This window comes from Pelobates fuscus, chromosome 3, assembly GCF_036172605.1.
Source record: "Pelobates fuscus isolate aPelFus1 chromosome 3, aPelFus1.pri, whole genome shotgun sequence".
NCBI classification, from domain to species: domain Eukaryota; kingdom Metazoa; phylum Chordata; class Amphibia; order Anura; family Pelobatidae; genus Pelobates; species Pelobates fuscus.
The window spans coordinates 176,009,812-176,034,890 of record NC_086319.1 but is presented as its reverse complement, the minus strand read 5'-3'; the positions used below and the strand labels follow the sequence as shown (position 1 = coordinate 176,034,890).

The window sequence follows — 25,079 nt, the reverse complement described above, 5'->3', positions numbered from 1 at the left end:
TATCCCACTTATATAAGATTTATATAACTACCAGAGCTGACCCTTGGTTTTAGACATTTTGGAACCAGTGCTTAATTGTTTTTGTTGGATAAAAGCAGATGTTGTGTGTGCAATATATAGTCAGTTTACAGTACTTGTATTAACAACACTTTCTTTTTACTTAGTTACTTGCACAAAGCAAGAGTACAGTGCTATATACTCCATACTCTATTTGTGATTATTTTGCACTTTTAGAAAATATACCAAACCACTTCAATATTAATGGAACTTGTTACAGACTTACCTCCTGTGCTGCATTGCCCCACTTTGGGTCTGCCCTCGCTCCTCCTCAGCTGGGCAAACCTCCTCCATAACGTTGACATGCTGGCTTGATTGCCAGCATCTGAATGGAGTGCATGCGCTGTGATTGCTATAAGTGGGACAGAATTGCCATAACAGACAAAACCCAGTGGAGCGCTATTTTAAAAAACAACTTACCCTTATAATAAGGGATACAAATCTATAGTATGGAAGTATCTAGAGAAAAAATACACGGAGACAATTTGGTGCAGTATGCTTGGAACTGAATCGTTTGGAAAGACTTTAAATATAGCAAACTCACATGGCTTAGAGCCTGGGAGGGATAGGCTCAAGTCACAAGCGCCGAGGTATGTAAAGTGAATACCAGACTTATTCTATGACAACTTTCAGATACTCAGAAAGAGGAGAGAAGAAACAGTGGAACAAAGTCCTAGTGTGTTATCCTCTAAAACAATATTGCAATTGAAATTGATGCATGTACTTGTTAACCTTATTGAGAGCCAATCCAAACTGGGCTCTCAGTATAATAAGCACTGTGCCTTTAAGAGGGCATAACTCTTCTTTTAAAGCAGGAAAAAGTTGTTGCAGCTCATAGAACTCAATAAAAATAAAAACAATGTATTGTATAAACATACATAAAATATAAATAAAATACTATCAAATAGTGATCAATATAAAAGTCCTAGCTGTCCGAGACGCGTTTCACCTTATACAAAGTATTTTTTAATCAGTCTCCTGCTTTGGTTTTCCCACCATTTAAATATCCAAAAGGTTCTTCCCCATTGGTTCCAGTCCTCTTCTTTCTTCATTTCCGTCTGCCCAAATAAGGGAGAAGATATCTGGTTCATCTGTTGTTGATATACATAAATGCGGAAATGACGTTTCGCAATGGCCGCAACGTCACTTCCGGTTAGTCCCGATCACCATCTTTAATACTGGCGGCCGCCAGATAGTTTGTATATCATTCATATGGTGCCCATACGTTCAGTATTACATGCACAATCAAACAGAAAAAGAGGAAAAAAGTATCAGTCTAACATCTTGAGAATATTTATATTGCACAAGTATATTTATAAGTATATTTACCATATTACCTTAATATATTTGGTTTGTTAGTGCATCGATTTATAACAGATGGTTTTTATGTCAATAAAAATACACATAGAACAGAAACATAGAAACATGGAATGTGAAGGCAGATAAAAACCATTCGGCCCATCTAGTCTGCCCAATTTTCTAAATACTTTCATTAGTCCCTGGCCTTATCTTATAGTTAGAATAGCCTCATGCCTATCCCACGCATGCTTAAACTCCTTTACTGTGTTAACCTCTACCACTTCAGCTGGAAGGCTATTCCATGCATCCACTACCCTCTCAGTAAAGTAATACTTATATTATTATTACTTATATTATTAAAATATTATTTTTAAACCTTTGTCCCTCTAATTTAAGACTATGTCCTCTTGTTCCAAAAAGAAGCTGAATACCTAATAACATTGTTTCAGGTCTCTACTTATTGATTTAAAGTGAAAGGCGGGTGAAAGGACTGAAATGAAAACTGTAGTAAAAAATATATAGTAAAAATAAATACAAATAAACTTACTCTTAAAATGGATATTTCATAAAAAATGGCAAAGTTCAAAATCATTATTTAGACCATTAGGATGCAGAGTGTCTAATTGAAATTTCCATTTCATTTCAGCCTTTCCCATTTTTTTCACCAAATCATCACCTCTCCAATTTGTAACAATTTTTTCAAAACAATCACCTCTCCAATCTGTAACTATTTTTTTCAAAACAATCACCTCTCCAATCTGTAACTATTTTTTCAAAAAATAGTTACAGATTGGAGAGGTGATGATTTGGTGAAAAAAATGGGAAAGGCTGAAATGAAATGGAAATTTCAATTAGACACTCTGCATCCTAAAAGGTCTAAATAATGATTTTGAACTTTGCCATTTTTTATGAAATATCCATTTTAAAAGTTTATATTTATTTTTACTATATATTTTTTACTACAGTTTCATTTCAGTCCTTTCACCTGCCTTTCAATTTAAATCAATAAGTAGAGATTCCTGAAACAATGTTATTAGGTATTCAGCTTATTTTTGGAGCTGTTCTATCTGTCTTTTTATTGACATAAAAACCATCTGTTATAAATCGATGCACTAACAAACCAAATATATTAAGGTAATATGGTAAATATACTTATAAATATACTTGTGCAATATAAATATTCTCAAGATGTTAGACTGATACTTTTTTCCTCTTTTTCTGTTTGATTGTGCATGTAATACTGAACGTATGGGCACCATATGAATGATATACAAACTATCTGGCGGCCGCCAGTATTAAAGATGGTGATCGGGACTAACCGGAAGTGACGTTGCGGCCATTGCGATACGTCATTTACGTAAATCAACAACAGATGAACCGGATATCTTCTGCCTTATTTAGGCAGACGAAAATGAAGAAAGAAGGCGACTGGAACCAATGGGGAAGAGCCTTTTGGATATTTAAATGGAGGGAAAACCAAAGCAGGAAACCGATTGAAAAAGCCTTTTTAAGGTGAAACGTGTCTCGGACAGCTAGAACTTTTATATTGACCACTATTTGATGGTATTTTATTTATATTTTATGTATGTTTATACAATAAATTGTTTTTATTTTTATTGAGTTCTATGAGCTGCAACAACTTTTTCCTGCTTTAAAAGAAGAGTTGTGCCCTCTTAAAGGCACAGTGCTTATTATACTGAGAGCCCGGTTTGGATTGGCTCTCAATAAGGTGAGCAAGTACTTGCATCAATTTCAATTGCAATATTGTTTTAGAGGATAACACACTAGGACTTTGTTCCACTGTTTGCTATATTTAAAGTCTTTCCAAACTATTCAGTTCCAAGCATACTGCACCACATTGTCTCCATGTATTTTTTCTCTAGATACTTCCATACTATAGATTTGTATCCCTTATTATAAGGGTAAGTTGTTTTTTAAAATAGCGCTCCACTGGATTTTGTCTGTTGTGGCAATTCTGTCCCACTTATAACACTCCACTTTTTTGCATGCATCTGTGTTAAGGTTAGAGGTACCTACACGTGTGTTGAGCTGCTCACCAGATTTGGGTTCTGTATTACATCTAATTTAAAGCGCCTATATTGCACAGTTTATCTGTATATTTGCTGTGATTGCTATGTGTGGAGAGCTGAAGGACCTCCTCTGGGCAGGGCTGTATTTGCCACAGGGGTGGTGGCAAAACACGCAGTCCTGCCTAGGCAAGTGCTTTGTTTGCCTCATGTCCTGGGGGGGGCGCAAGAGGTGGCCACATGACCACCTTTGGGCTCCCCGGAGGCATGCAGCTGTTCAAAGTGTAAACAGGCAGCGAGGGAGCACAGTCCTCTGAGCTCTTCCTGCTCTGCTACCTTGCGCGCCCTTCTATGATGCCGGGAGTTGGAATATTATGTCACTCCAACCCCCGCGGTGTGCGAGGGAGCAGAGCAGGAAGAGCTCAGTTTGCTCGCAACCTCCATTGAGCGCCTGCCTGCCCGTGCGCCCAGCTTGCAGAATCCAGCAGCCCCAGCAAGGAGCCCAGCAGCAGTCAGGGACAGCATCCACTCCAGCTCTCCCAAAGGTAGGGAGGCTGGGTAGATTTAAATTCTAAAAAATGATAATAATAATCGGTGAGTGTATGTCAGTGTGTGTGTCTGTCAGTGTGTGTGTCTGTGAGTGAGTCTGTGTCTATCAGTGAGTATGTCTGTGTCTGTCACTGAGTATATCTGTCACTGTGTGTGTCAGTGAGTGTGCCTGTCTGTCAGGGAGTGTGTGTTTCTGTCAGGGAGTGTGTGTGTCTGTCAGGGAGTGTGTGTGTCTGTCAGGGAGCGTGTGTGTCTGTCAGGGAGCGTGTGTGTCTGTCAGGGAGCGTGTGTGTCTGTCAGGGAGCGTGTGTGTCTGTCAGGGAGCGTGTGTGTCTGTCAGGGAGCGTGTGTGTCTGTCAGTGAGTATGTCTATGTCTGTCTGTTAGTGTGTATGTGTCGGTCACTTTGTATGTCAGTCACTGAGTGTGTGTGTCTGTCTGTCACTGAGTATGTCTGTCACAGAGTGTGTGTGTGTTTGTCAGTAAGTGCGTATGTCAGTGTGTGTTGCTGTATGTGTGTGTGTCTTTGAGTGAATGTGTGTGTCTGTCATAGTGAGTCTAATCAGTGAGGATGTTTGTGTCAGTGTGTGTCTGTCAGTGAGTGTATGTCAGTGTATGTGTATCTGAGAGTTTGTGCCTGTCAGTGTGTGTGTCTGTCAGTGAAAGTCTGGGTTGTTTAAACAGTGTCAATGACTGTATGTGTGTGCCAATAACTGTGTATCTGTCAGTGAGTGTATGTCAGTGCATGTGTCAATGAGGGCGTGTGTCTGTCAGTCAAAAAAGTGGCTTTGACACAAAGTGGTGTTGTTTAGAGTAGGAGGTGCCTGAATTTAGTCGTGCCTAGGGTAGCACAAATGCAAGATACACCACTGCCTGAGGGTTATCTTTCCTGCTCTACTTTATCAATCAATTCTTTTGCATACCGTCTATGCCGAGGAATTGATTGACAGGTGGGAGAAATACCTATTTTTAAATGAGAATTTCTCCCAATCCATGTAAATGGGATTTGATGCTCTTTAAAAAGAGCAAATGTATTGTTGGACATGACAGCCTCTCTTTAATTTTAATATCCACTGGAAAGCAGTTGACAGACTATGAAAATAATGAAAAATCCAAAAACCTATGTTAATGATTAAGGGAACATAGTTCTATGAGGGAACCAGAGCACCTGTTCATCATTTTTTATGAGTAATGCTCTCTCTCTCTATCTATATGTAGAGAGAAAGAAAGACAGAGAGAGTTTTATAAGAATACCATACGCATTTACTTTCTATGCAGACGTTAAAGCTTTTTTTTCCGAAAGGACATTACAGTATATCATCTACATAAAGTACTTGCTTAGAGATGTCTTTATTTAGCTTTAATTCTGACAGCTATAAATTTCCAAAAATTTTAATTACTTCCTCATCATCAACATCAGTTACATTGACCTGTTCAATGAGGGATAGTTGTGAGGTTGAAGGTGAAAATACACTTTGAATGTCTTCTGGATCCACTTGTTGAATTACAGGAAGATATTCATCTGATTCATGGTATGGAGAGTCATATTCCATTTGATTGCAGTCATATGAAGCCATGCTTTGTCCACACTCATCACTGCGTCCGGGCACAGGGCAAAGTCCATCACAACCAGAGAAAAGGCCTTCCTGTTTTTGGCAATTATCATCATAATTCATGCCCTCTTGCAATGTGGGATAAAAAACCCCGAGTGGAAAAGGAGGAAGGATGAATGGGCAGGTGCTGTGTGGGATGAAACAACAATACTGATTGTTAAAAGCTTGTTTAGCATAACGGCACCACAAGCTAAAAAAAAAAAACACAAGATTGATATAACTTAATAAATGGACCCGTGAGTCAGAACATTACTTGAAAATGTGGTCACCTTGGCTTGATGGTTTTAATACACAAGAAATCCTGACAACTTTAGGATGATTTACTTTAAATAAATGTATGTCAGGTACTTCTTAAAGGTATATCTCATATATAGATGAAAAAATGAAGGTTGCAATTTATGAACAATTCTGCTGGTTCAAAAGAAAAGTGAGTTGTATAATCTCCAAGAAAAGTTATCTCTTATTATTGTGCCTTAACAGAAGAATGGCAACATTTCAGCCTAAACGTAGGAGAGATCTACATTTAGGACTAACTGTTGCCCTCTCAGTTAAAGGACCACTATAGGCAGGGCCAGATTAAGAGCCCAGTGGGCCTGGTGCTGACAATTATGATGGGCCTAATTACAGAATCTTATCGACCAAAAACACTAAAACAACCATACCTCCCAAGCGTCGTGTATCTGATGTAGATGGTGTTGGAGGGAAAGGATGCAGCTATACGAAAACATATACTCTATGCTAATCTCTCTCTAATTTATGCTTTCATCTTTCAAGTAAATCCATACCCCCTAATAGCAGTGTCCAGTGAAGCAGGAAGTCAATGGACAGGGTAAAAGGGTGTGCCACTGACGTGAATCACGTGACCAGACCTGCAAAAAGGGGTGAACATGCCCAAAAAGGGGGCATGTTTGTCCAAAGAATTGGAAGGCCAGCCAGGCATGAATGCATGTCAGGCTGCCTGCCAATCATGCAGGCTGTCCAACTAAGGGCATACTATGCAGGCAGCACCAGTGGTGTATCCTGGTTTTGTGCTGCCCTAGGCATTGATTCAATTTATCTTTATGAGGAGATGCTGATTGGCAAGGGCTATGTTTGACTTGTGCTGGCTCTGCCCCTGATCTGCCTAGTTGACAGTCTTATGGGGAAGCATTGTAATTTGCTCAGACCACCACTTCTGATGATGTCAGTTCAGAGGCAGCGCCAGCATCTGCAGGCTTGAATACAAGTAAGATTTTACTATATTTAGGGAGCCAAGAGGGGCTCAGGGGGGCTAGATGGTGTTTTTTTACATAATGGGGTCATAAATACATGATTGTGTTTCTGACCCTATAGTGTTCCTTTAAGCAAGAGTATATGAAGAGTAGTTAGGGTTGCCACCTTTCTTGGAAAAAAAATACCAGCCTTAATCATTTGTATAATGAATTAGTTATGCATGACATCACATGATGTAAATCACAAGGAGTGACATAAGAGAAAATTCTGTAAAATAACCAACAAACTACTCACAGTTTGATATATATGCTGTATAGATGAATTGCTCCCAGTATCTCAGTCTCGCAAGTCACCCAGTGTCAGTGTCCCCACGTTGCCCAGTCCCATAGTCTCCCAGTGCCCCCATGTCTCAGTGTGTCCCCTAGGGACACTGAGAGACATGGAGACACAGACACTGGGAGACTAGGGGAAACTGGGAGCCATGTGTACACTGAGCCACTAGGGACACTGGCTGGGAACATGGGGAGACATGGGGACACTGTGTCCCTAGTGTCTCCATGTCCCAATGTCTCACTGTCTCCCAATGTCCCTATGTCTCACAGCGTCCCCATGTGTCTCAGCATCCCCATGTCTCCCAGTGTCCCCTAGTGTCTCAGTGTCCCCATGTTTTCCAGTGTCCACAAGTATCTCAGTGTCCCAAGGTCTCCCAGTGTCCCCTAGTGTCTGTGTCCACATGTGTCTCAGTGTCCCCATGTCTCCCTGCTGCCTTTCCCCCCATCTCGCACTTACCTGAGCTGCTGTCTGGACTCTGTGCTGTGTAGCTGCTCCCCCATGAATCAGTGAGTAGTAGAGCGAGGCAGGGATATACCTTAACTTCCTATCCCTGCCTCTCTCCACACACAGTGACCCCTACAGGCCGGTGCTGGTATTGCAGAGTAATTTCCGTTTATACTGAGAAAAATACCTGCATTTGTATTGCCAGTATTACTGCAATACCTGCACAGCCAGACAGTCTCATATACCGGCTGTGCCAGTAAAATACCAGTCAGGTGGCAAACCTCAGAGTATTGTGTAAAAAAAAAAAAAAAAAAATATATATATATATATATATATATATATATTTATTTATTTATTTTAAATGGGCCTATTCCATGGGCCTGGGCCTGGAGCTGCAGCTCCATCAGCCCCTATGTTAATCCGGCCCTGACTATAGGCACCCAGACCGCTTCAGCTCAATGAAGTGGTCTGGGTGCCAGGTCCATCTAGGGTTAACCCTGCCTGCTGAAAACATAGCAGTTTCAGAGAAACGGCTATGTTTACATATGGGTTAATCCAGCCTCTAGACAGCTGCTAGAGGCGCTTTCGCGCTTCTCACTGTGATTTTCACAGTGAGAAGACACCAGCGTCCATAGGAAAGCATTGAGAATGCTTTCCTATGGACTGACTGAATGCGTGCGCGGCTCTTGCCGCGCATGCGCATTCAGCCGATGACGACCGAAGGAGGAGGAGAGTCCCCAGCGCTGGAGAAAGGTAAGTGTTTAACCCCTTCCTCCCCCTAGAGCCCGGCGGGGCGGACAACCTATTAACACTATAGTGCCAGGAAAACAAGTTTTTTTTCCCTGGCACTATAGTGGTCCTTTAATGCACAATAAAAAGATTGTGTAATTTAAACTGTGGGTGGGAGTTTCAAATGGAGCATCTGAGGTGAGAAAGAGCAATGGGTGGGTCCAACTGGGGTTTTGCCCCTTTCTTTTTTACATATATATCTACATCTCTACACATTTCCTCTTTCGCTTTGCTTACTGCTAATATTCTTAACCTTCCATGTTTCCAGTGTGAAAAAAATATTTTGTTTCATTAGTAATCTGAATGTGTTGTTTTTTACTTGAAAATAAAACCATTACAAAAATGGTTATTTTGTAAAAGTATGTTTTAGATAAAACTCTATATAGGTTGTCTTAAAAGTATTTGAATTAACTGAAATGGCTTTGTCACTTTTTTTTGGTGGGTGGGGGACTACTTTGTTTTACAAAAACACCCAAAGATGACAAACTCTTTTGATGCGACTTATCTTATGATGCGAGAGAAGAAGCCTCTTCCCCACCACTATCACTAAAGTAATTTGTGAGAAATTATAAAACTTGGTGATGGCAGACTTTACCATAAGGATTTCTGATTGGATATTGAAAGGCATATGCTTATCAGTTACCAACAATTGATCGCTGCTGTTCAGCTGTGCATTTTTCTACACAAAATATTGATTCAAGCAATAAAGTACAAACTGATCAGCCACAACAATAAAACCACCTGCCTAATATCATGTAGGTCTGCCTAGTGCTGCCAAAACAACTCTGATGCATCGAGGTATGGACTCTGCAAGACCTCTGAACATGCCCTGTGGTATCTGGCACCAGGAGATTAGATGCAGATCCTTTAATCCCTGCAAGTTGCTGCATGTGGCCTCCATGGATTGGATTTATTGTTCCTGCACATCCCACAGATGCTCAATCGGATGAGATCTGGTAAATTTGTAGGCTAATGCAACACCTTGAATTATTTGTTATGTTCCTGAAATTATTCCTAATTTTTTTTTGCAGTGTGGCATGATGCCTTATCCTGTTGAAAGAGGTCTCTGCCATCAGGGACACTATGGCCATAAAAGGCTGTGGTCTGCAACAATTTCTAGGTAGGGGGTACTTGTCAAAGTAATATCCACATGAATGACAGGACCCAAGGTTTTCCAACAGAACATTGCCCAGAGAATAACACTGCCTCTGTCAGCCTTCCTTCTTCCCAAAGTGTATTCTGCTGCCATCTCTTTCCCAGGTAAACAACGCACACACAATCGGCCATCCATCTGATCTAAAGAAAATGTGATTCATCACCTGGCAACCTTCTTCCATTGTTCTATGGTCCAGTTTGGACACTCACGTCCCCATTAAAGGGGCACTCTGACCGGTCTGCAGCTACACAGCCCCATATGGAGCAAACTGAGATGCACTCTGTGTCCTGACACCTTTCTAGGGTTTTAATAGGTACTAGCCACTACACAGTGGGAACACCACACAAGACATGTCATTTTAGAGATGCGCTGACCCATTTATCTAGCCATTACTATTTGGCCCTAGTCAAAATCACTCAGATCTCTTTGCATGCCCATATTTCTGTCACTGGTGCTGCTGCTAAATAATATACCGTCTATCTGCACTTGAACACATTAAAATGTAAAGGTAGCATTGTAAGCAACAAAAACATCTTACCTGGAAGGCATAAATTGAGGTCTGTGCATAAAATAGGGATGATGAAAAGAATAGGGCATGGGAGCTCCAAAGAGACAAGGCATAAAGTGTGGTGCCTGATATCCATGTGGAAGGCTCTGAGTTGGAGGGATGCATCCAGATCGATTACAGGAGGGCATACTTCCAAATTCATTTGTATGATGCAGATCAGGAATGGAGTAAGTGGATAATGCTGTGGTCTGGGTCTGTGATGCCGTGGTATTGTTGTCTGCAAGCAAGGTTGGTTCGGATTCTTGAATGGGTGGACTCACAGCCTGTTCTGGTTCTGATATGGTAGATGTTGGCTGTACTGGCAGTGGGGAAGATCTTACTGTCTCCTTGGTACAATTTTCAGTGTATGGCTCCAATCCTGAGATGGGCATTATAAAGAAATGACTTAGTTGAGGGGGTATTCAGTCAGGTTAAGCAACATTAAGCTGTAGAAATTGTAACCAAGCTAGTATATATTGTCTGTATTAAGTGTATTAGTCCACATCTCCAACACCCCTCCAAAAAAAGGCAGATAAAGTGAGTTTAATAAATGTAACTGAAGATTTCATTGGACAATAATTCGTTTTTAAGAGAAGTCAAATCTAGGATTAAAGGACAACTGTCACCTCAAAACTATTCTGTTTACATAATAACCCTTTCAAGTATTGAAAGAAAATACAACTTCAGTATATGACAAGATCCTACAGCCATATACATGCACCTTGAGTCAGACCGAGTTTGAATTCGACAGCTGGTCAAAGCAAGGAAAACCATAGAGACTACAACAGAGACTGACTGATCCAAGATGCATGTATATGGCGGAAGGATCCTGTCACATACTGAAGGTAGGGATGAGATTTATTTTCATTTTCTTTATATACTTATTTAACAAAAATAATTTTTCTTTTTTTTCACAACTCGATGATTGAAGGTGACAGTTGTCCTTAAATGGGAAGGATTTTTTTTTTTTTTTTTAAAGGTTTAGGGTTTAGTTGCTAACTTTGGGAATAAGGACAGGGGCTTGTTCAGTTTTGGAAAGGGTTACATTTTGTGTTAGTGGAAAGGGGTGATAAGGGCATGATGGGGTTTAATAGTTATTTGCAAAGTACTCACCTTTCTATGTGTTCTATTGTCAAGCCAGTCTCGTAAGATTGTTATTAGAGCTGCAGGAGCAGTTATAACCTGTGCATCACACAGAGCTTTCTTTGCCTGCTTCTCCTGCAAGTCAGTTCCTGTGTTCCTGCAGCTCTGCTATCAAGCCTAGAAGGCTGCCTGGACTAAAGAGGACATTGACCGAGGCTCCTGATACTTATCTCTCCCTACCAGCCCACTTCAACTCAAAAAGACATGCATTATAAGTGCTGATATGCAACCCCTACAGGTACCTAAACATGCATCAGTAGGCAGGTACCTACTTTGTCTAATGGGAAATCTGTCTCTAACCTTAGACTACTCACAGGGAAAAATAAGAAAGAACATTTTACGGTGGTGGAGGCACAAACTGAATGGGCAAAGAAAGACAAGGTGTTATTAATGAAGATGAAGCTGCTTGGAAAGGACACCAATCAGCTGATGCACAAACAATCACACTTCTGGAGAATAAAGAGAGTTTCCCTATGTGAGAATGGACAGGAGGAGCCCATAAAATGCTTTGATTTTATTTAGTTGCTGGTGGAAGAAACCTGTTTCTGAGTGCCCAGTTTAATTTAAAAATTCTTGCCCTCTAAAAATATAATATATCTAATTTTGACCTATAGAAAAAACAGGGATTGATATGAATTTCTGATGCACGTGTTGTCTGATAATATTGGCTTTTTTAGTGGAAAAGTCCCATCCTATTTATTATTCATTAAAAAAATAAGTTAGATGGGTTGAAGTAACCTTTTAACATTCAAGGGACCACATTCAGCAGCAATTTCCCATTTTTGTTTGATAAAAACAGGCCGTCTCTTAGTTTAGGTCTCCCACCTCTACTCTCACCTGTTTTCATGTGTCGATGACATCTAGGGTGCTATGACAAATTAATTTTTTTGTTGACAGTTTTTGAAATAAAAAAGTTGCATAAACTGTGTTGCTCAATGACTAAATCTAAGTGTGCTAAATTCTGATGTAATCTAAAATTAAGTAGATTGTATCCTGAAAAGAATACACATTTTCAGTATGAGAATGAGACAGCTGGAAGAAGTGACTTCAAATCTTTATTATAAAATATACAAATTCTAATATTTACATACTGTGAGATAAATGGAAAGAAAAGTAAGTTCACTGTCTGCACCTGTGACAGATTTTAAATGCGTTGTATCACACCAGGAAAGTGTTGCATTAGTTAAAGAAAGTGTTGTTACAATTGCCAATAGACTCTGACATAGCACACATTTTTCCACATGCTACACTCAATTTTCTCATGGATTTGAGATTTACACATTTTTCTCTCTTCTATTTAAAAAGGAGAATTAAAAAAAAAAATGTTTAGTTCTGTTATGTTATTTGTAGAGAATACAATATGTTTTCTCTTTAACCCCTTAAGGACACATGACATGTGTGACATGTCATGATTCCCTTTTATTCCAGAAGTTTGGTCCTTAAGGGGTTAAAGGGACACTATAGTCACCTGAACAACTTTAGCTTAATGAAGCAGTTTTGGTGTATAGAACATGCCCCTGCAGCCTCACTGCTCAATCCTCTGCCATTTAGGAGTTAAATCCCTTTGTTTCTGAACCCTAGTCACACCTCCCTGCATGTGACTTGCACAGCCTTCCATAAACACTTCCTGTAAAGAGAGCCCTATTTAGGCTTTCTTTATTGCAAGTTCTGTTTAATTAAGATTTTCTTATCCCCTGCTATGTTAATAGCTTGCTAGATCCTGCAAGAGCCTCCTGTATGTGATTAAAGTTCAATGTAGAGATTGAGATACAATTATTTAAGGTAAATTACATCTGTTTGAAAGTTAAACCAGTTTTTTTTTTCATACAGCCTCTGTCAATCATAGCCAGGGGAGGTGTGGCTAGGGCTGCATAAACAGAAACAAAGTGATTTAACTCCTAAATGACAGTGAATTGAGCAGTGAAATTGCAGGGGAATGATCTATACACTAAAACTGCTTTAATTAGCTAAAGTAATTTAGTTGACTATAGTGTTCCTTTAATCGTTTAACGGTGACCCAGGGCAGTATAAGGAAAGATTAATTTCTAACACATCAACTAAAGCAATGTTTTAAGGCAGGGTTACCCAAAATGTAGACCCCCAGATGTTGTAGAACTACAGCTTCCATGATGCTTTGCCATTCTAAAGAATTCTAAAGACATGCAAAGCATTATAAAGTTGCAGTTTTACAACATCTGGCGATCTACCTTTTGGGCACCCCAAGGTGTGCTTGAGGTGTGCTGTTACTTGGTTTGAGCAACACTGCAAACAATATTTATTCTATCTGAAAAATGAAAATTCCTTTGAGACACAGTTAAGTTATTGGAAGAATGTTTTTTGATCATTTGAGAAATAGGAAAATGTCATTTTAATTTGAATAATTTTGCCTTGTCCACAGAAAGAACATGCAATAACATGGTGTCAGGGGAATTACTGTTTTGGCCAATCATTTCCACAACAATGTCACCTGTTGTTACTGAGAATTCTATACCAGAGTACTATTTCGCAGTGAAAGATTTCCAATTTTAGGAAATTTTCTTTCAGCGTTGTGCGTTGCTGGTTTTGTTGCCTGTTGTGAAAGATTCACTCTTATATATAACGAATTAGTTCAAATCAACAATGCAAGAGGAACGCTTTAGTGACTTCAATATGATTAATATGAATGGACCATCAGTGATTGCATTGACTCTTCAAAAGGACTGGATGCTTGGTACTTCAGTTCCAAAATAAGGGCACAAACGGTAAAGTGACAAACGTTGACAATGTTCTTTTTGTCTAATGCCATATTGCCTGAATATTCTATTGACAGCAGTTGGCTTAACTAACTGTTTCCAATACTGGCACCAGCCTGACATGAGTTGATTGTTATGCACATGGAGTTACCATAACAACCAGTAAACACATTGACCAACTGATCCAGACACACAGAGTTCTGAGTAGGAGGCAGACATGAAATACGCTTGTGCCAGGGTCACTGGCTCCAATATGACTGATCTCTTGATAATATATAATTTAGAAGCTTTTGTTCTTAAGGAAGATCATGTTATAGAGGTGAAAGCAAAAAGAGACTGGACAGAGAGTAATAGATTGCACGTTATGGTGTTAAAAAGACAAGTAGAAGAGAAATACCAAGTGTGATTACAGGGACAATTCAATGAAGCGGCTTAGGTGCCATGTCTCTTTCATTTTAACCCTGCAATGTAGGGTTACTTCTAGTGGAGAAATAGCTGAGTGAAATCTAGCTATTTTAATCAGACGATCTCTTAGAGACAATATGATTAGCATGGTGTGGCTGGCTGAGATCATCTAGGAGGAAGGACCAACTTTATAAAGAGGTATGGGATAAAAGGTAAGTAAACTACTGTGACAGACCACCTGGCCACCTAGGACTGGTACATGTCTCCCAACCACCACCTCCCTCCTAAATGACTTTAATCACTACTAGTTACCCCTCCAGCCTGTGCCTCCTAGTCCAGCATCCCTTTTCCGCGGCCCAGCTGGTAACTCACTGAAGCATGGCACGGCTGACCGGAAGCAACCTTAAAACATTCTAGAACTCCTGATCACATTGCAGTGTTGCCGTGGTCTGGTAAACCATTGACGAGGGGGCTCTCAGTCCCAGAAGGGCAAGGGATTGAACAGCACCAAGGACTTGAGGGTGCTCCATGTAACAACGGAAAGTAACATAATTTCAGGTGACCAGGATTTCTACCCATCACTATGGAACTCTGCGCTGGATTGAAAGGTTTTTGCGGCCTGGTAAAACCTTTACTTTCTAGCTAACTCGGGTTAGACACACCTACTGTCCGAGCGCTTTTTGGACAGAGTGGGGGCTCAGAAGAGAGCATCCCAGGGATTGCTCTATTTTGGGGGTGGTGGCACGGGAACCCTCATTTTCATGTGTTTTTGTTAACCCAATGCCAAGGTGTCTGTCTGCTAATTAAATTATCTGCTCATGGAACAGACATCAAGGCGCCGGACACGTTGCAATACCATTGCTCTCCTGTGGACCTAGTGTTGAGGCCCCAGGCATAAAAGTGTAACTATTGTTCCAATAAACCAGTTCTTCTTCACCCTTCACTAAATCTTAGCTAGAGTTTGGGTGGAACAGCGTTAAGAGTTATAATCCTCAGACCTATAATCACTCTAGCTGCAATCACAACTGGGAGAAAGGAGCACTGACAGCCCAGCTACTTGCAAGTATACCACCACAACAACCTTCTTAAATCTTGCGTGGTGGGTGGGGTAGAGCAACCGCAATGGTGAATTGGACACTACAGCATTAGGAATACACATTTGTATTCCTAATGCTTTAGTGTTCCGTTAACAAAATGAAGCTGCTTGAAAAACAACACAAACAACTAATGGACAAAGTTTTACATTTCTAGAAAGTAAAAAAGAAGCTTAAACACCTGTCAGGTAAAAATAACAAAGAGTATGTTACAGTGGTGGAGGCAAAAAGATAATGAGCAGAGAACAACAAGGTGCAATTATTCAAACTGAAGTTGATTGAAAAGGACTTCAACCAGGTGATGGACAGAGTGTCACTACTGCAGAAAGTAAAAGATAAGTTGAGATGCTATCTATGTGAGAGTGGACATGAGCTTCCCATAAAATGCTTTAATTAGTTTAGATGCTGGTGGAAGATCCTTGTGTCTGAATTCCCATTTGACAATTATTGCAAAGATTATTGCCCCAAAATAATCTTTTACCTCCAGAAGAAGGAACTGAGATAAGTTTTTGACACGAGCTAGACTTTTACTGAAAAATACATGGTTATTAAAGGCTAATTGTTTTTCTGTTTTTCTTAAATTATGTTTTGTTTAACATTCACAATTATTAAACAACCTGTATTCCTATTTAACATGTATTTGGTTAGGATTAAAATGTTTTTACTGATTTTTTTATTAGAGTTAACTTAAGTGAAAATGAAATATTAATGGTTGAATATTTTCTGCTTTTGTTTCTCTGCTAAATAATTAGTACTTGGAATATATTGTGCTCATTTTTCAAATGATTATTTATAAGTTTGGTTATATTTTGTACAAAAATAAAGCCCACAAACTAGACATTTTAACTGGCTCCTAACTTTGAACTTGGCTGTTAGATTTTAGAGGATTTTTTTTTAAGCTCTGCCTTATAATATAATAATATACAAGGGGAAAATACCAATTTTCTGCATTTGCAATGTGAGGCATTTGAGAACAGACTTATACATGTGACTTTGTTGATATTGGGGCAAATGGGTTACATATGACCCACACTGAGTGGGTGGTGCTGTGACCTGTTGGAAAATAAAAGACCGGGGAAAGGAATAAGGAAGATATGACACTGAGGAGGAAGATAATGTGTCCATAAAAAAAATCTATACAGGTAGACAAATCATATAGGACTTGTTGGATTTTATCCTTGTATTTGTTTGTGTCTATGCATGGACTTGGCAGCGGTTTAGCTTTCCAATATATTCTAGGTATACTGTGCATCGTGAGATGCAGTTGAGGCCGTGCCTGTCTTAGAGATTATGATATATATTCTGATTTTATGTGTTTTGTAAGTGCATTTTCAATAATATTTTAAAGTTGGTGTGTTACACTATTCTGTCTTTATTTTTCCTCTATATATTACCTGGTCAGAGAGTATTATTAAATAAGATATTGCCTATTTGATTACCACTCTATGAGATATTTTTATTTTTGCAGTATTTTTCTGTATATTCTTGTATTTGTTTTTAGGGTTTGTAGGAGTCCTGGGGAATAAATCTTTTCATGAAAAGGATATTATTATTGTTTTACATATTTTCCACTTTCGTTTGTATTTACACATTGTGTTGGTATTGCCTTATAATATACCTGAATAATATCACCCTTTGCAACAATTATTGACCCACTCAAATATCATAGGGACCCAAATATGACATAATCTGGGAGTTCAGAACCCCTGTTTTTTTAAGATTGTGGCTTTGATATTATGTATTTGCCCTCCCTCTAGTGTGAGTTGATATGTTTCCTGAATATTCTACAGACCAAAGTTAGCTTGTCTAACTGTTTGGAACACTCGCCAGCCTGATACGAGTTGATTGTAATGCAACTACGGTTACCATGACGACCAGCAAACATAATGACAAACCGGTTCTGAGCAGGAAGCAGACATAACATAATGACAAACCTATTCTGAGCAGGAAGCAGACATGACTGCTTATTTGCCAGGTCCATTGGCTTCAATACGTCTGCTCTCTTTACAAAAGATAGTAGAAAAGTGCTTGCTATTAAAAAAGATCATGTTGGGGCGTGGCTAGGCTGCCTATGAATATGGATGTGCTATCTTGAGCTCCTATGCCATTGCCTGCCACCACACTGCACCAGAAGATTGTAAAAGCTCATAAGCCCACTGGCTCTCTGCAGAACTTTGCACTGAAGAAGGGCCATCTTACTTCCTCAGTGCAAGGAAACCTCTCTGCCCTGCTGGCTCTCTATTTGCAGACTAGAATTTTCTGCTTTCTGACCACAATTCCCTACCCGATTGTCACGGTGTAATACCCCAACACATAGAGTTTAGGATAGCAAGGGACAAGACATGGCCAGAATGGTCGGACTAAAAGTCAGACAGGGATAAAGCGTAATCAGAGACGAGTCAAGGTCAGGGTAATTGACAGACAGCGAAAATGTGAACTGGCCAGAGTGAGGTACACATTAATCAGTCAGACGGGGAATCAAGACAGGAAAGGAAAAGATAAACTCAGAGTCAGGAGCAAAGCCAATGTCAATACCAGAATAAACACAATAGATCATAGACTGTGACGGCAGATAAGAACCATTCGGCCCTTCTAGTCTGCCCAATTTTCTAAATACTTTCATTAGTGCCTGGCCTTATCTTATAGTTAGGATAGCCTTATGCCTATCCCACGCATGCTTAAACTCCTTTACTGTGTTAACCTCTACCACTTCAGCTGGAAGGCTATTCCATGCATCCACTACCCTCTCAGTAAAGTAATACTTCCTGATATTATTTTTAAACCTTTGCCCCTCTAATTTAAGACTATGTCCACTTGTTGTGGTAGTTTTTCTTCTTTTAAATCTAGTCTCATCCTTTAATGTGTTGATTCACTTTATGTATTTAAATGTTTCTATTATATCCCCCCTGTCTCGTCTTTCCTCCAAGCTATACATGTTAAGTTCCTTTAACCTTTCCATGTACGTTTTATCCTGCAATCCCTGAACCAGTTTAGTAGCCCTTCTGTGAATTCTCTCTTAAGTATCAATATGCTTCTGGAGATACGGTCTCCAGTACTGCGTACAATACTCCAAGTGACGTCTCACCAGTGTTCTGTACAAAGGCATGAGCACTTCTCTCTTTCTACTGCTAATATCTCTATACAACCAAGCATTCTGCTAGCATTTCCTGCTGCTCTATTACATTGTCTGCCTGCCTTTAAGTCATCAGAAACAATCACCCCTAAATCCCTTTCCTCAGATGTTAAGGTTATCTTGCACTTATCCACATTAAATGTCAGTTGCCACAACTCTGTCTATTTTTCTAGTTTACCTAAATCATTTGCCATTTGGCTTATCCCTCCTGGAACATCAACCCTGTTACATATCTTAGTATCATCAGCAAAAAGATATACCTTACCATCAATACCTTCTGCAATATCACTAATAAAAATATTAAAGAGAATGGGTCAAAGTACAGATCCCTGAAGTACCCCACTGGTGACAAGCCCATACTTCGAATATACTCCATTGACTACAACCCTCTGTTGCCTGTCACTCAGCCACTGCCTTACCCATTCAACAATATTGGAATCCAAACCTAAAGATTGCAGTTTATTGATAAGCCTTCTGTGTGCAACAGTGTCAAAAGCCTTACTGAAATCTAGGTAAGCAATGTCTACTGCACCACCCTGATCTATTATTTTAGTTACCCAATCAAAAAAATCAATAAGATTAGTTTGGCATGATCTCCCTGAAGTAAACCCATGTTGTCTCTGATCTTGAAATTCATGTGATTTTAGATGTTCAACAATCCTATCCTTTAACATGGTTTAAATTTCTTTCCCCACAACTGAAGTAAGGCTTACTGGCCTATAGTTGCCCGACTCCTCCCTACTACTTTTCTTGTGAATGGGCACAACATTCTGTAACTTCCAATCTTCTGGGACTACTCCTGTTAACAATGATTGATTAAATAAATCTGTTAATGGTTTTGCTAGTACACCATTAAGCTCTTTTAATAACTTTGGGTGTATTCCATCAGGTCCCGTTGACTTAATTGTCCTTACCTTTGACAATTGAAATAGAACCTCTTCCTCTGTAAACTTACATGTAACACATTACTAATTTGTCCTTTTCCTAACTGAGGCCCCTTTTCTTCATTTTCATCTGTAAATACTGAACAAAAATATTCATTGAGGCAGTCAGCTAGACCTTTATCCTCTTCTACATACCTTCCTTCTTTTGTTTTTAATCTAACTAATCCTTTTTTACTTTCCCTTTCTCTAAAAAATTTTTGACCCCTTTTTATACTGACGGTGCTATTTTCTCTTCTGTGTGTGATTTGGAAGCTCTTATAACTTGTGTATCCTCTTTCTGCCTAATCTTATAGACCATTCCATCTTCCTCACTCTGTTTTTTTTTTTATAATTACTAAATGCTAACTTTTTGTTTTTATTATTTTGGCCACATCTGCGGAGTACCACAGTGGTTTCTTGAATTTTTTGCTTTTACTGACAAGCCTAATGCAATTTTCTGTTGCCTTCAGCAGTACAACTTTTAAATAATAACATTTCTCTTGGACCCTGAGACGAGACAAATCTCGCCACATTGCATTGGAGGAGCCTAGTTGCCCGCCTGTTGCCTCTGGACTATGGCCCCATGTTAAAAAGCTTGATTTTCCAATGCAAAGACACAAAAGCCGGGTCATTCTGTGCCTGCCCTGTTTGAGCGGTGATACCCCAGATAGCTATGCCATAGAGCCCATTCGTATAATGAAAGACTATGGGAAAGACTTTGGCTCCATGGTAATTGAACTGTATGTGTGTGATCTGAGCGCCATTCAGTAATAATGTGTGCTCAGATCTGAGCTATCTGGGGATATGTTGAATGTACCTGTTTTATGCAATGGCTGCACAGTTATATATTTTTATGTATTTTATTGTCTTTTGCTGCCATGTGTTCAATGGAGTTTTGCCTCTGTCCTTGGAGATAATTGCATTACTCCCCAATTATCTCCAGGATAGAAGACTCTGTGGAACCGGTTTTGGGCAGAAAAGCCATGCTTCATTTGGTCACAAAGGACTACGATCTATCTTTTGAACCACTGGACCAATTTGTATGATTTTGACGTATGTTTGTATTTGGAGTATGCTGATTCTGAAAATGTAAGTTTATGTGAATGTGATGCATACTTTTTAAGTTATAAATAATGTGGAAAAACTGTATTTCTCTGCTTGTGATAATTACATTACCCATTGTGTAAGGTAATTGTATCACAGGCAGAGGGGAGGATTTTGTGTGGGAGTGTCTGAGTGTATTGTACGTGTTTATTGGTTGTTTTCCAAAACCCTGTGGGTGGTACTAATGTACCACCTAATGTACTAAGGTACTAATGTAAGAACAATAAACCCACAGCTCTGTCTGTTCACTGCTTGACCCTCAACACGGAGCTTTGTCTCGTTCTTGGGGGGATTTATTGTATGCTGTTCCAGTTCGACTGCTAGGAGTGTAAACCTATTCGTATGGTTTTCCTATTCGGCTGTTTACAGCATTCGTATGGTTTCGGTTTGCCTGTTTACGGCATTCATATGCTTCTCCGGTTTGCTGTATTGGTGTCTACAGTAGCTGTGCCTGTGTCTCTGGAAGGGAAGATCTACTAAACGGCGGTTTAACCCTTTTATGCCTGGGGGTGCCGTTACAGACTCCATTTAAATTGCTCCAGTCTGATAATGACTCCTTTACACATATTCTAATTTTAGAAAAGTCTGTTTTACTAAAGTCTAAAACTTTTGTTTTTGTGTGGTGTGACTCAGTCACCGTTCTTATATTAAACCACACTGACTGATGATCACTGTATCCTAAACTTTCACCTATACTAATATCGGATACCAAATCTCCATTTGTTAACACAAATCTAGTATGGCCTCTTTACAAGTTGGCTCCTAAATGACTTGTTTTAGAGACAATCCCAGTAGGGAGTTTAGAATATGTGTACTCCTTGCACAAGCAGCTATTTTGGTTTTCCAGTTCACATCAGGAAGATTAAAGTCACCCATGATGATAACTTCCCCTTTCATTGTCATTTTAGCTATTTCTTCAACTAGTACATTATCTAACTCTTCTTTTTGTCCTGTAAATCACACCTGCATGAGTTACTGTGTAGCTTGGTTGCTACATCAAGTGCTGCTTCAAAGTGTGTGATTGGAGATATTCTGGAAAGTTTTACAGAATCTTCAACTGTCTAAGATTTTGCTAAGAGTTTTCTTTTTTACTGTTACAGGTAAGATTCATCTATAGGAAAAGGTTACTGTTTGCACAAGGTTTGATTTCCTGTTGGTAATTGGTAAGATTCATCTATAGGAAATGGTTACTGTGACGGACCGACTGCACCCCGACCTCCGTCAATAGCTGCTTCCTAGTACTGACGAGTACCATAAGCACTGTGCTGGAGCACCATAACCACTGCAAACCCCACGAACTGCCGCAGCTTGGTCTCCTACCAACCCTGGACCTACGACAATACTCCAGGTTCCAGTGGGTGAACCTCTCTCGCTCCAGAGAGTCAAGAAGGAACAGCTCTTACAAGAGCTTAGTGATTTTATTTAGGGGAGTATAGTGATTATAGCAATCCCCAGAGTGTAGTTCTCTAATCCCCAAACACGAGCTGAAATGTCATTAAGGTGCAAGATGATCTGAGAGTTTAATGGTACAGGATGAATTTTTATACAACTTTTCAGGCCAGAGAAACACCCACTGGACCTGATGGGGCACAGGACACAAATTGTACATACCAATAGAATCAATGTAACAATGCCTGACACTCCCACATACAGCACACAATCCCTCTCCTCTGCCTGTGATACAATTAAGGTAGATAATGTATCAATGTAATTATCCCCAAGCATAAAAAACACATATTTTACAAAGTCTTATAAGTACCCCAAAATACAACATATCCCAATAATCCCCTAATTATCCCCTAATAGCCCTGATCTGGGTAAACAACATATCCAAAAATCCCCCAGATCAGAGCAGGGGTTCAGGTAATTCCTGGAAGTCTTATTTTTTACCCCCGTGCACATGGTCCCATGCCCAAACAGTTCCAGAGAATTAGGGCTAACGGTCGGTCTCTCTGTCTGAAGTACAAAAGTACATACTTCCCATGAACAATGCCTTTTAAAGTGCATTTGGCAAGGTATATTGCAGGGCCCATAGTCCTGAGGCAATAGGCTGGCCAGCAGGCCCCTCCAAAAGCCAGTGACGAGGTTACTTTCATCACAGTTACTGATTGCACAAGGATTAAGGAATGCACTAAAGGGTACTGAAACAAAAACCACGATAGGGCAAAGTGGATAGGGCGAGGGAAGTTTAAATAGCCTTTAATTAACATTTGATTGACACATGTCATGCCTACACCCCAAAATGTGTGTTTGTGGGGGGGCCGGAATGACATAGGCCAATGGGAGCTTGAACCCACTTGTGGCTCCCACTGCCCTTTAAGAGCGCGCTCGTGATGTGAGCCCACTGCAGTCAGTGCACACGGCTTGCTCAGAAGAGGAGATCGAGCGACCCCGGCCAGCCTACGGATAAGGTAAGTACCACAACATGCTGGTCTGGGACTTGCCAACCAAAATGGACCTCCGAGTGGCTACTACTACCTTATAGTCCTCCGTCCACATGGGCCATTGGAGGCAGATAGCACAGCACAGACATCCACATCAATCGCATTGGAGCACCAAATGGCCCAGCTGTGTGCAATGGCTCTCCACATGGCTAACCTGGATAACAGAGGCTGCCATGGCAATCTATGGCTTTTTGTACAAGAAAGTTAGACTACTGTTCATATTTTTTGTGACGAATATTGATTTCTCTAGGTTCATTTTATATCCTGAGACTTTTGAGTATTTATTTATTTCCTTCAGTACCTCTAGGACCGATATTTTTGGTTCTTCTAATGTTAATAGTAGGGATGCACTGAAAAAAGAATTCTGGGCCGAAACCAAAAATTTAGGATAACCTTGGCCCAAAACCAAAACGGAAAATGACTTTTTTCCCCCAAATGTTTGAAAAAAAGTTTTTTTCCTATTATTTTATTATTAGACTTTTTAATGAATTTAAAGGATCACTATAGGGTCAGGAACACAAACATGTATAGTGTTAACCCCACCATCTAGCCCCCCTGGGCCCCTCATGCCTCTATAAATATAGTAAAAATCTTACTATATTCAAGCCTGAAGCTGTAACTCTGCATGCTGTTTGCCTCAAAAAAACGCAAGCAGTCTGCTGACATCAGCAGAAGTGGGAGCCTGATCCAATCACAGTGTTTCCCCATAGGATTGGCCGGTCCTGCGGGCGCGCGAGGGAGCACTCTCCCCTGTGTGCTCCCTCTTCAGCTCCCTAGCGCACAGCACTGATACCGGAGCCGGAAGATGACGTCATCATCCGGCGCTGGCATCAGTACGCGGCGCGCGAGGGAGCTGAAGAGGGAGCACACAGGGGAGAGTGCTCCCTCGCGCGCCGGCCAGCCCGCCTGCCCGCCCAGTGACCGGCTGCCCAGGAGCCCAGAAGCACCACTGGACCCCAGGTAAGGAGGCTGGGGGGATTAAATTAAATTAAAAAAAACAAACATGTGTGTGTGTGTTAGTGTGTGTGTGTGTTAGTGTGTGTCTGCTAGTGAGTGTCAGTGAGTGTGTGTCTGCTAGTGAGTGTCAGTTAGTGTGTTACTGTGTGTGTCTGTTAGTGAGTGTTTGTCAGTGAGTGTATGTTTTGTAAGTGAGTGTGTATGTATGTCTGTCGCTGAGTGTGTCTCTGTCAGTAAATGTGTGTGTCTGTTAGCTAGTGTGTATGCGCCTGTTCGTGACAGTGTGTGTGTGTGTCTTCAGCACTTACCTTTCTCAAGCGCCGGACTCCCTTGGCGCTGGGGATCCCTCCGCCTCTCAGCTCCGAATGCGCGGCAAGAGCCGCGCGCGCATTCAAACCGCCCCATAGGAAAGCATTACTCAATGCTTTCCTATGGATGTTCTGTGTCTTCTCACTGTGATTTTCACAGTGAGAATAGCGGAAGCTCCTCTAGCGGCTGTCAATGAGACAGCCACTAGAGGCTGAATTAACCCTCAGTGAAACATAGCAGTTTCTCTGAAACTGCTATGTTTCCAGCTGCAGGGTTAAAACTAGAGGGACCTGGCACCCAGACCACTTCATTGAGCTGAAGTGATCTGGGTGTCTGTAGTGGTCCTTTAAGTGTGTGCATCTGAATGCACTGGCATACATACCGCAGTCGCAGGGGTCGTAGCACTGCAACCACTGAGACCAGGTGCCCGCCGCCATGTGTTGCAGCCCCGGCCTGCGCAGAGTAAGCGGGGGGTGGGGGGGGGGGCACGGATCAATTTTCGCACCGGGGCCCCATGGGTCATGTGTACGCCACTGACTAGGGGATACAGTGTTTATTTTTTGGATAGAGCAGAAATACATAACCTGTCAGACCTTCAATACTAGCACTTAAGGCTATACAGACTAAGTCCGCTTAGGCATCTTTAACCAAACATTATAACTGACTACAAGACAGGGGATACATTAAATATTTCTACCAATTGGTTCATTTTTCTCATTATAAAGCTACCCAACTATTAACATTTGCTATTTAGCAACCCTAGATTACCTGCTATCCTGAATCCCCATTAGGTCTGCTAAGCTTACTAGC

At 40.5% G+C, this 25,079-nt stretch overlaps 1 protein-coding gene across 1 annotated transcript in view; it reads right to left on the bottom strand.

Moving 5' to 3' along the window:
- Positions 1–5,304: 5,304 nt before the first annotated feature.
- SOX30 (SRY-box transcription factor 30) overlaps positions 5,305–25,079 on the bottom strand; it is a 96,908-nt gene continuing 77,133 nt past the window's right edge. The window contains exons 5-6 of the mRNA XM_063445350.1: positions 10,017–10,404; positions 5,305–5,671 (exon numbers count right to left, since the gene is read on the bottom strand). Coding sequence (XP_063301420.1) covers positions 5,305–5,671; positions 10,017–10,404 — 755 coding nt within the window. The remainder of the gene's footprint in view (positions 5,672–10,016; positions 10,405–25,079) is intronic.